Genomic DNA, 12,728 nt, shown 5'->3' with positions numbered 1-12,728 from the left:
GAGCTACCAGAGACTGGATAAGGAAGTATGACACATGAAACATAATAATGATGAGTATTTAGGTGCCCTGTTTTTAAACTGTCAGTACTATTCCAAAGTTTCAAAAAATATCTGGTAAACTATTAAAGACCTGTTTTGACAACTGTAAGTCATCTATTCTAATCAGTTATTTATATTTTTTGTAGGTGCTAAAGAAGGCTGGGCAGATGTGTCACGTCCCTGTTGAAAATACACAAGGATCAACAAATGACAACAAAAAAATATAACTAATACAACTGACTGTGGTTATAAGACTCAACTGCCACAGCAGGATTTAATAAGTGAGCCAACAGTATGTACTGAAGAGGTACTAAATAATAAATAAATATCATACCCATAAAAACAAAATGTCACACTTGTTTGTGTAGGCCAGGAACAGGAAAGTTATCAAATTTTCCACTTTGCCAGGAGCACGTCATGTGAACGGTGCAAAACCACAGACGGTTGGGCTTGTCCCCCTAATTGAGCTGAGAAAGCCCCCGAGGACACCCACACCACTCCAACACAGACTGAGTAAAAAAACTTTCAATTTCACTCTCTGCACTTTGCAGTGTCACAACAGCTCACTTGTTTTCTGTTTTGTTTAAGACCTTTCATCTTCCCAGCACAGTTACACCTACCCACACCAAATCTAATGTTCGAGCAGTTTGAGCACACGCTGAATATGAAAGAGTACAGTTGTCTCAGTCATCTTATTTTCAGAACACGGTGATTCCTCTTTACGGAGTTATGCTGCCACAGGAAACTTACAGGAGAGGACATGAAATGTTTCTTGCTTTCACAGGGATAATATCATTTCTCATGGCAAAAATGTTTATAAGTACAGTAAAAATATATCTTACAATTTTCAGTAAGAATTTTCTCATGCATCATCCATGACCCCTTTATAAACAAATACCAAACCCTGGGATTTCCCCAGCATTTGAACCACACAGGCTAATGTCATTTCATCCTGTTAACTTTCTGTAATGTCACTGGACTGTGTTGGCTTTATGTACTTCTGTTAAAAAGGAGATGCTGTGGTGAGCGTTGAGTTTCCCTGACTTTACTTCTCTTTTACAGTAAAACCCATGATTAAATACAGAGACATGACTCACCATTCAAGTTAAAAATCAACAGAAAGAGACAAATATAACATCAAAACTACTGTGCTGTGTGCTTGGAGAGCACAATCAGCAGATAATCAATGATGTAATCAATCACTACTTATTCACTGAACTGACAATATTATACTTGAGGTCAACCTAGAAACAAAGTCATGTGACACCATTTGAATGATCAACCACTAGGCGAAAAGACAGCAGACAAGCTCTTCCTTCAGCACGCACGCACACACACACACACACATGTATATATATATATATATAGAGAGAGAGAGAGAGAGAGAGAGAGAGAGAGAGAGAGAGAGAGAGAGAGAGAGAGAGCACACTTACATACATACATACATACATACATAGACAGAGAGAGGTATTCAATCACTCTGGTTAAATCAGTCATTTAAGGGTGTCCAGATGTCACAGAGCTTCTGTGGGAGAGCCACGGCCTTAAAAGACACAGCAGCTGACTTGGCAAACATTGTGCTTTATCCTGACACTGCTGTGGCTGCCTATTAGAAATACAATAACACTAAAGGCATAAATGAGGTTTATATTGAACTGCTGTACTCAGTCCCTGCCCCCTCATACACACAGTAAAAATCCATCAATGGCATTTCCTCCTTCTCCATTCTGTGCATCTTATCTCTAAATTGAGAATCACATTGTATTGATTGTCTTGGGCTGCTTCCTCTTCCTGCACCGTGAGCTGCAGCCAGTGCTTGAAAGAAGATCCAGTACTCTGTCCATTACTGTTCATCAGTGGCAGGTGTGAGAGTGTATGTGAATTTGTGAGTTAAGATCCAGTGATGCTGCACTTTTGTCACAGTGTAGAAGGTCTGTCCAAGTTGGGGTCCAGAGCTGCCGTAGAGTTCACTGCTCCCAGGCTACAGGACAAAACAAATGGAATCACTTTTCCTCACTTACTATTTTATGGGGGAGGGGTTTTTGATAGAGTAGATGTATGGAGAGGAAGTTGGTCGTTAAACTGACCTCTCAATAATGCTGTTGTTACACTGTAGCTCTCTCACCAAAATCTCCATTTCCCCCTTCAGATGGTGCATCCTAGAACAAAGGAAGACATGTTATCAGGGCAACTGGGCAACTGTCTCTATCCTGCACACACACACACACACACACACACACACACAAAGACACAAACCTCGAGACCATCTGGTCCTTGTCTGTGGGTGTGATTCCAGGCTGTTGTCCTGCTCTCTTGGACTGCAGACTGAAAAGAATTCGATCCAGAGCCTGAGGAGGACAGATCACACATGACATCATCACATCACTGACATGCTGCATGACTGACATCACTAACGTGACCACTAAAATAATACTCCCAAATCTATCTCATGAAAACAACACCCAACATATTTAAAAACTTTCTGCATCGTGGTATGTTACAATCTTTGATCTGAGCTCCAGAGGAGGAGAGACAGTGACATGCTGACCTTATTTTGGCACTGCTCACTCATCTCCAGGTCTGCCAACAAGCCTGTGGAGAAAGAGTTGAAGTCCTGAAGTCGGGTCTGCATCTCCAGTAAAACACTGCAAAGCAGGGTGAAGACGGGACAAACTTCAGACGAGCCAAATTCCCATCTTTACAACAAGAAAAATGCTAAACTGTTGAAATTTCAAGTCTACTGATTTGAAGGCAACTTTAAATGAGCAAAAAATGTGATGACATAATTTGGATAATTTGTTAATAAGGAAGACATTTTTTATTCAGTCTCTGAGATTTTAATTTGTAAGATATATTGTCATCACGATTTCATGCTTTAGTTATCAAAACCTCACAGTAAACTGTAAGTTAATGTTTGCGTGAAACCCCTTTGGTTGTATATATCTACACACACATTGACAAATGAAAACTCTTCTGCACTCCTGCCGATCACATGCTCCACTGTGTCTGGGAAACTTTGTTTTCTCTGTAATGTGCAACCAAACTTTGGACTGACTCACACCGCACATACAGATTCTCATTAGTTAGACTGAAATAGTGAAATCCATCAATTAAACAGTACTTCAGCATATAAATCAAAATTAAAAATGTAAATTTAAATGTGATCAAATGTACAATTTCAAAATCACTTGCTAAACAAATGTGAAGCGAGGATTAATAATGCAGACTACCAACTTAATCTGTTTGAGAGGGACTGCTGAGTAGCAAGGACCTACTGCCCTGTGTTAATCTTCTTCACGTAAGCTTTCATCATCTGTGTGAATGGCTGTCAACAGTTATCTTGTTGCAAACAAGAGTGGTTGGGATAACACAACAGTGGTGAATGTGGCCCAAAGTCGACACTGTGTTTGGAGTTTAAAAATCAGACTTGAGGGCTTGCTCTGACCTACTCCACGTCCTTGTTGAGGCCAAAAGCTCTTTGTATCTCTGCACGCAGTCCTCTCTGAAGAGCGACTTCACTCGCTTAATGTGGGACGACAGGTGGATTCTGGGAAGGGAGAGTGACAAGCAGATTACAGGATAGCTCAGAGTAAAAGCTTTCACAGGCTGGGTGAGCAGGGCAGCAGCTGTGAGGACACATACTCACTTCTCAAACTTGTGGATTTGCTCATCATTATATGCCAACTCTGAGGTGAAAATAAGAAAAGGCATTGACAATTTTACAATGAACAAAAAGAGCGATAAATACACAGCATATACCAACAAATTAACACACATACCACCAGTAAGTCTGTCTTTCCGATAATGCTGATGAATTGCCATTATCTTCTGCAGCAGCATCTCCATCTTCTGACAGCTGTGGGAGACAAGAGGTCAGAGTTCAAACACCACAAAGCCATGAGGTCACCCTGGAGCTTTGAGTCCCTGAGTACCTCTTGTCATTGGCCAGCGTCTCTGCTAGCTTGGCCTGTTCTATCTGCAGATGGTCCAGCCGGTTCTGAAACTCTTGGATGCCGGCAGCATATATCGGCAAGTGCTCATGGACCTGTAGAGACAGCAGCCACAGACAGTCATACCTGAATCAACAAATCACAAGTGTGCTAAAGGATTTAATGCTTCACAGTCCATTATCCTGGATTAGTAATTCAGTGATTTAGCCCTCTAACTAAACGTCAGCAGAGTGGATATCTGCCAGTCGTTGGCCATCACAACAGGAATTCTGGCTAAATTCGTTGCTTCACATGCCAACCCTTTCCTCGTCACTCTTTCTGTCATTCTGCATTCATGAATGAAGGAATAAATAATATACAAAAATTGCATTTTCAGCACCACTTTCATGAACCACAGCAGTCAAGACGGCTTCTGTGATGCTTCCTGACAACACTCACCAGCTGCAGCTTTTGACTGTTATCAGCTGAACCTTGGTTTTCTGAAGCGTAACGGCCTCTGAAAAAAAATGAGAGGAGGATGTAGATTAGATTATGACAATATCAAAAGAGGCCCCTTAAATGTGACAATCCTAGATCCCCTTTATTGAGCTCAAAGCATGCAGTGACAAACTCACAGTGTGTGAACCCTGTGTTCTACGTTGAAGCAAGACTGCAGCCTAATGGTGATCATGGCAATACTGTGCACTGCTTCTCCACACTCCTTTCGAAACCTCATCCTGAGGAACCATAAGTATATGAGAGAGGAGGAGAAATGGAGGGGAGAAGAGTTTGACAAGGGTCATTACCTAGAGTCACACATCACCCAGTACAGTGAAACAAATAACCCTCATTTCAGCATGTGTGCATCTCACATGTAGCTGTAGTATCCTTGCAGTAGCAGTTCTCGGTGTGTGTGCAGCAACTGTACTATCCTTAGATACTGGTGGACCACTCCTACTATTACCTACAGAGAACAGAAGGGTTAAAGGAGATAATACATAATGGATTGGACACCAAATTAGAATAAGAAATGAACACAACATTAGTCAAGGGTGGGAGAGAAAATCAGTGGCGCAGCAGTACCTTGGAAAAGTTGTAGTCTACCATCACGTCAAACTTGGATGGGATGACTGGAGTCTCCGCTACAGAGAAAAACCGGCACACCCCAAGAACATGTGACTTACTGCATGTGTTACTTTGCTATTTAACCAACTTTCATTATGCAGCCATCTTGTGTTTATCTGGGATTGGCATTCAAATAAATATTATCCAACAAAACTAGACAAAAGAGCTGATTCACAAAGATACATATGCCTTCTCTGAGTAAGTATGATGCTGGGATATGCCTCATATCAAAGCTCTTTCATACCTCCCCAGGGGAATGGCAAAGAATAAAGAAGAGGAAAGCTTAAGACTTCACAGAAACATATCAAAGGTGTTCTATGTGTCTTTGATTGTCTTACGCTCTCTGAAGGGCAGGCTGGTATTTGCTTCAAGGCTGTAGCTGAGCAGAATGAGGGGTCGCGCAGGTGAAGTACTCGGGAGGTTGACCACCTTCATGTTGCCCTCCAGAGGGAGGTCGTGACCAAGGTACAGCAGATGTTGCATCTGGACTCCTATACCAGTCTGAGACGCCACCTCCTCGAAAAAAACTGACACCCTGAGAGGATTGAGAGGAGACAGAAGTAGATACCTCTTTATATTTCAGGTCTGATGCTGCATCCTGACTAAACTTCCTGATCAGGGTCAGCATTCTTAGTCACTGCTATACCTGTGATTCTCTGCACAGACTTACTGGGGCATCCATAATGCATTATGTACTATGTTCATCAACGTATTCAAAGCGCACAACAAAAGTGATTGACAGAATCACCATCAGTACCTGTAGTCACATAGAAGTAAAAACTAACCAACAAACCATGATTCACCTCACATCACACCATGTGCCTCTAATTAGAAACTGCAGATGCAACACACACATAAACTCGCTCAGAGTGATTCAATCACCTCCGAGGGAAAGCCTTCAGGGGAAGCTGTGGATTACAAATATAATCTAGAGCTCAGCACAGAATCTGTTATACTGGAATGATTATCATTATCACATTAAAAGCATTAAACTCATTATTCTGCATAATTCTGCGACTGCTTCACATTTTTGGCCAGTAGGTGGAATCATTACCTGAATGAGTCATGCTGTCAAGAACTAACACCAAGTGAACAGGCAAAGCACTTTCAAAGGTCAGCAAAAGACAACTTGTATAGCACTGTGCGCTACAATTGTTGTGCAGCCATGAAAGTTTACTGACTCTTGAAGTCTGTCACAGATGCAGGACAGACTAGAAATCTGTTCAAGTCTGACAATTGGCAAAAAATGTTTGTTTCCATTTAAAAAGTCCTGTAGTCTGTGGACTGCTTCATTTGTTTTTGATGAGAGAAATGTGTGCAATGATACGGCTGTGCGGGCTTACGTGTTGTGGTGGTGTATGTAGATGCAATGGGCCTTGGCCTGTTGCAAAGAAAAGAGGTGAACTGGCTGCCGCTGCAGTATGTCTGTGGTGGCTGTGAAGAACTGGTCAAAGCCCCAACACCTCTCCTGGTCAGCCTCCAGTATACCTGCTAGTACTGGAACCAGCAGCACCGTAAGACCCCTTCAGGAAGATGAGAGACAGAGAAGGACAAAACAGAAGAGATTTAGATTGAGACAATCAAGACAAAATTATTGAAATTAAACTTGAAATGAAGCAAACAAGTTTGGTCAGAAGTGGGCAGTATAGGCTATGTTTCACTGGCTGTAATAAATAATAGAAGACAGTGGTCATGAACCAGAAACAAAACCAACTGTTTGCTAACCGCCAAACAATCTCACAGAAGAGGAAGAAGAAGAGGCAAAACCAGTCGCCTTGGTCATCTCCAAGAAAAAAATGAAGAGAAGTCCTCGGGAATTTCTCAACAGCACAAACATATTCTTCATCTTCATCCTCTCTTGGTCAGTCACGTGAGTTCAATGTTCGCTCTGTCAGAGTTTATTCGGAAAAGGTGTTTCTATCTCCCATTTGGTACATTGAGTCTTTGTCAAAAAGGCAAAAACCATCTCAAGTTAGCATAGAAGCTTTTTTTGCAAAAATTGAGGAAGTTTCTTTTTATTTTTGCTGTTTCCATCAATCTTTTCTAACGCGATACTTCAAAATGTGCATAGAAACATGTTAATGGAAACATGGTTACTGAGATTCATGTTGAAATGGTCTTTAATAGGTGACATACTGTGAGAGTTGGCAGCTGTGAGGTAGGTGGTAGCTCCACTCTATAGGTCCGTCTGCCACCCGCTGTATTCCAGCTATTGCCCCCATAGGCTTCTCTGTAGTTATTTTATACCTACACAAAAAAACACACAAGTCAGGCTGATGCGTCATTGATGGAAGGTTGTGTTCTGCCTGATACTCTAAGATTACTGAAGAAACCACATGCAGAAAAACAACTTTCACCGTGGGGAAATCGAAGAATTTGGCACAATTAAAATGGTTGAGTAGCGTTGCATTAGCTATGTATGAAGGGGTGGGGTTAAAAAATCAATGTGGTTATCAGAAATGTGACACCTGGGATTCACTTTTTCCACACCTAATGTACCAACTTACATGGTGGGCTTGTTCCTGCGGGGTCCTCCATAGGGTGTGAAGGGAAGACTGCCGGTGGCAGCGTGGTAAAATGTCACACCAATACTCCACAGGTCCACACTCACTCCATAGGATTTCTGATGAGGCTTACGCAGCACAGCACGCTCATACATGTCTGGGTGCTATATACATACACACACATACACACAAAGTAAGAAGAAAGACACCATCAAATGTGCAGATGTGAATAAACAGTACAGGCATTCTTAATAGCAGTTCAGATTACCATCTAATCTTGAGTATTATCCAACTGTCAAGTGAAAGTGGTGTTGTGCCCTAACATGTATTCTTTCCCCAGCAGTCTTTTTCTTTTTATCAGGGAACACCATCAGTAGGTATTTACAGGTCGCACGTATACGCTGATGTGGCATATATTTTGGTCAGAAGTATTAAATTATATTGTAGCAAATATATAGAATCACTGAGGATCACATAGGCCACTGCTTGTTGGTCTATCCACTTGCTATGTATAGGCAGCATTTCCATGTTCAATTATTGAAAACACATGGAACTAATACACTTCTAAATGTGTCCACAAGAGGGCTATCCAGGCTTGATAATATGAGTTGCTTTGAGGTATCAAGATCTGAGCTCCAGGGGGCATCACACTAGTAACACAGAATTTGCATATCAAGATGGAGTGGGGAGAGGGTGTGTAAAAAACATGCAGCACACAGAAATTCAGACCAGAGTTTAAAGGGCAAGCTATCCTCATGGGGAAATGGGGGTTTTATAGCAGTACAAGAAATATAATTATAAGAGAAAGGACAGTTTATAGTCTATGAGGAAATGACTAGAGTATGAAAGAAGCAACTGAACTAGTGGCAATAACACAGACTATATTGATTTCACACTTGACCTTAGAAGTGGATACTGTAAAGAAATCTTCTCTCAAGAACAAGGTATTATAACAGTGAAAGACAATACTGTTTCTGCAACCAAGCCTTGAGAGCTTTCCCCGGAGGAAAACTGAACTGATAGAGAAAGCTGCCAAATGTGCAATAATCTTACAACTGTCCATCAATGGGGAACATTGAGTATACTTTTTACTGGTGCAATATAATTGTATCACTTTTTTTTAAATTTCATTTTGTCTTTATTTATCCAGGATATTAGATGAGCATGAATGCACTTTCTCAGCAATATCTGCCTCCACTGAGGCAGAACAAAGGCTTTCTGTTTCATGTTCTTTAAAAAGCAGTGAATGAGACAGACTGTTAAGACTGTGACACTCCATAACACAACTGCTTGAACACTAAAGTGGTTTATGAAAATAATAATGGGTTTTCCACCAGTGTGAGACCCGGTTCTTGTCAAGTTAGCAGGATATATAAAATACTACAATTTTCAAATAAATCAATCTGATACATATAGACCTGCCAATATCTGCACACTAAGATTTTCATCTATTTTATTTTTGGGAAAACATCTTTGTCACTACTAATGCAATACATTTTAATAAATCTTTTATTCTGAACAGATCTGGAGGACCCGCAAAAACTGTATTCATAAAAAATCACTTTTGACTGCATATACCCAGATAACACAAACACACTTGTGGGACTGTGATCTTACCAGATACTCTTCAGTTCCATATATAGACACAAACTTCTCATCATCTTCCAACTCTCTTGCTGCTCCAAAGTCAGTCAGCTTATAAACACACTTGCCGTCCTCCCCAACCTGCCGCATGATGTTGCCTGGCTTAATGTCCCGGTGTACCACTCCATTTTCCCGCAGGTGGTTCATTCCCTGCACTGAGGAAAAGACAGGGAGGAATACTTCATCTTAGGTATATGAAATTATATGGAAACACCAAGATACACACCCACCTACACACTGCAAAACTGTGAGGAACTCTGTTTCGGGCAAGCCAAAGGCATTTTCTGGCTCCTCAAGCAGGCTGAGCAGACTTCCTCCTGAACAATACTCCATCACTAGCACCTTCTGTTTAGAGGGCAGCTGGAGAGAAAGACATCAGGAGAAGAGCTACACTTCTTTCAACACTGTAAACATATACATGTTAGGAAAAATTACTGCCTCAATCATTCCATGACAGATACTGAAAACTGCCCAAATTGCCAATCTGTAACTGGCGAAAGTTGTGTGTGTGTTCTGAGAATGTGTGTATGAATATAGATATGTTTTAAGGAATAGTGAAGGACCAGGTGTACAAATGCTATCTTATTCCATGTTCCAGATTAATTTGGAATAAAGCTTTACACAGCGATAATTATCTCAGCCGAACACATGGCTGTGTTTTCCCTTGTTTTTGTCTTTCCTCCTCTCATGATAGCCTTACCTCTTCCACAGCGTACAGCCTGACAATATTGCTGTGGCTGAGCTTCCTCAGCATCTCAAACTCTCTCATCTGCACCTCATGGGGGCGGTTGTAGCTCACCATATTAAACACCTTGACGGCTACCAGTTCACCCGACTTCTGCACACACAAGTTTAATGCAACATGAGCGCAACACATCACAGCGTCATGCAGGAATGTCAAGAACAGCCTGTATCAGCACTGCGACCACAACTTTTTCCTATCACACATCCTGGTAGTGCTTTCGAGTCAAAAAGTAGGTTGAAACATCTGAGGTAATGGCAGCAGAGATGTGATATGTGCTGCGAATGAGAAAAACAACATGACAGGGTGATGTGGCTGGCTACCTTACCTTATGGCGTGCCTTGTAGACATTGGCAGTAGCCCCTTGGCCAAGGACGTCTTGTAAAGACCACAGGTAGTTTGCTGTACTGGCTGTCATCCCTGACATGCTGGACAGAAGAGGACAAGGAAATGATTAGACAGAAAATTAGAAAACATTAACAGAGACTGGGGAGAGGCAGACAAAAAGCATTAATCTACAAACTATTTGCAGAACAAAATAACTAACTCTACACAGTAACAATTAACTATATATAAATATTAGTAATGGAGTAATATGGGGTATGAACTAGTTCATACCAATACCCATATACCACAATATAACTCTCAGTTGCCGTTGATACACTAAACTCCAGAGATGTTACCAGTTACAATAACAGAGCTAACTTGCTATTGTGCACAGTTGTTTTGCATTTAGCTTTAGCTTGGTATCTAACTTAGCTAATTTAACTTACAGTCAGCTCGTAGACTGCGCACTTTACAGACATAACAATGAATAACTAACCATAATTCTGTTAGAAACACACTACAGAGTTCACAACAAGCCAGTTTAGTTTTGTAAACTACATAACAAGTTAGCTTAACCTGCGTTAACTGAATTGTTAGCTGTAATGTTAGCTTACCTGGACGGGTACTGTAGTTAGCCGAGCTCTGGTCTAAACTAACCGTCCCTGATTGCCTGGACCGGTTACGCACGCGCCCGCAGCACGAACGTTTATCCCGGGAAATATGGCGTCAAAATAAACGTTAGTGTCAGTTACAGCTCGAACCGTCCCCAGGCTTTACTGTAAATCATGAAAACCTACAGACGCCTACGCGACCAACTTCTTCCGTAGCGAGAGCCAGAAACAGCTGCATACCTGTCTAATGGCTGCTCCGTGAACAGGTACAGTGCAGGCGGCCGCTGATAAGGACAACAAAAGGTTTTTCTGTTCCTTTTTAATGTGGACAGAGAAAGTTCCTTCACTGTCAGCAGCTGGCAGCATTGCATTGAGGCGGCGTTCTAAGATTTAGGAAGCGTGGTTTTCACACAGGGCGGACTCTGGTTTACACATGAAAGCGGAAATATGGCCGAGTGCAAACTTGACAGTTTTACTCTCTGCTTCAACTTCCGACCATGTTTCGTCAACTGTGAAGGGGGGCATGTCTGACATACTGTGGTGTCCTGGAAGGAAGAGGGAAACTCCGACTGAATTTCCACCCTACTATTTCTGTGTATTTGAAAGGACGGTCAGTCAGCATATCAGCAAACAAACAGTGTCCCTAAGATGCATTCATGTCAATGGAGCACTTCTTTGGGTCGCTCAGTCTGTCTCAGCTGTTCAGCTTGAGAGACAAATCCACAAATCTGACCTGCAAAATATAATTTGTAATAACACTGAATTTAGTGGTGGTATTCAAAAATAGATAGAGTACATTTACCCTCTACTGTCAACTGAAACCGCGTGGCTCATCATATAATAGTTGGACAGGACACATGAATTTGGCCTGACAACAATGTGCATATATTTGCAGCTTATGCAGAAATGAGGAAATGCACAAACTGTTCAGGTGACCTCTGGGATTGGTAGTTTACTACATTTTTCTCTGAGGTTGTTCAGTGTTTGGTGCAGGGATGCACTGATCCAAGTTTTTCCCTCCTGACACAGATTTGAGCACCTCACATGTGCTGATACTGAGCACCAATCTGACAGCAGTGCCCTCTCTTTTTGTTTTATTAGATACAGATTTAATATCTACACTTATCCATATGTTTGGAACTGATTGAAATCTTCCATCTTGCAGGCTTATTTCAGTCTGGCAATTTCTTGTGAGTCACAGAAGTCAAATACAAAAAATAAAACCATAATGTAGATTCATATTATGAATTGGTTTACTATTTGACTGCCCCTTTCCATGTCCACCGTCTGATCTGATACTGCAGACACTCTAATGTGTCTACTGTTGGTCTTCATGCCACTGCTTAGTTGCCTAACAGGCTTTGTGTGTAGCTGTGTTCTGTTAAAGCTTGGGTAGGCAGTTTTTTGTTTGTTGTTTTTTGTCATTGGCCTAAAATTCCATAAAAACAAAAACCTTCCAGCATATTGTAATTCAAGTGGTCTGAGAGAAACTCTGGACTTGTGCATGTCCTCTTGGCTCTGTTTTCAGGCCTATCCTGTGGTGGAAGACTTTGGTCAATCACAGTTCATATCAGAGAGAGGGCGTTCCTATTGGCTGTCCTCCTTCAGGTGATGAAAGATTTAGTGGTGGAAATTCCTGGAACTTGTGATGAATTTCCAACACTTACTTTGCCTGTTACAGTGTGTAGAACAAACACGCCCCAGCTCAACACCTGTCACTCCTATCCATGAGTGCCAAAGTGGCATGGTGACAAACGGTAGGGAATAACTTTTGAGGGGGGGCGGTGGTGCGTGCATGTGTGTGGTG

The 12,728-nt window shown here is 41.6% G+C and overlaps 1 protein-coding gene across 2 annotated transcripts; it reads right to left on the bottom strand.

Annotated features, from left to right (window-relative positions):
* Window positions 1–834: 834 nt before the first annotated feature.
* ikbke (inhibitor of nuclear factor kappa B kinase subunit epsilon) lies at window positions 835–11,295 on the bottom strand. Of its 2 annotated transcripts, none has more exons than XM_076755462.1 (21): window positions 11,162–11,295; window positions 10,312–10,411; window positions 9,942–10,079; window positions 9,472–9,601; window positions 9,215–9,396; window positions 7,601–7,761; window positions 7,230–7,340; window positions 6,437–6,616; window positions 5,432–5,628; window positions 5,052–5,110; window positions 4,841–4,932; window positions 4,604–4,705; window positions 4,428–4,485; window positions 3,972–4,084; window positions 3,819–3,895; window positions 3,686–3,725; window positions 3,485–3,586; window positions 2,588–2,684; window positions 2,296–2,387; window positions 2,127–2,198; window positions 835–2,020 (listed from the first exon to the last, which is right to left on the bottom strand). In XM_076755462.1, exons 1-21 carry the CDS (start codon window positions 11,290–11,292, stop codon window positions 1,957–1,959), a joined length of 2,298 nt encoding a protein of 765 aa, XP_076611577.1. In that variant the 5' UTR covers window positions 11,293–11,295; the 3' UTR covers window positions 835–1,956. The 2 variants fall into 2 exon arrangements, with proteins under 2 accessions (XP_076611577.1, XP_076611588.1); XM_076755473.1 differs by having other exon boundaries at window positions 10,925–11,268.
* Between the last annotated feature and the right edge of the window lie 1,433 nt (window positions 11,296–12,728).

Source organism: Chaetodon auriga, chromosome 2 (assembly GCF_051107435.1).
Source record: "Chaetodon auriga isolate fChaAug3 chromosome 2, fChaAug3.hap1, whole genome shotgun sequence".
NCBI classification, from domain to species: domain Eukaryota; kingdom Metazoa; phylum Chordata; class Actinopteri; order Chaetodontiformes; family Chaetodontidae; genus Chaetodon; species Chaetodon auriga.
This window is presented reverse-complemented; position numbering and strand designations above follow the sequence as displayed.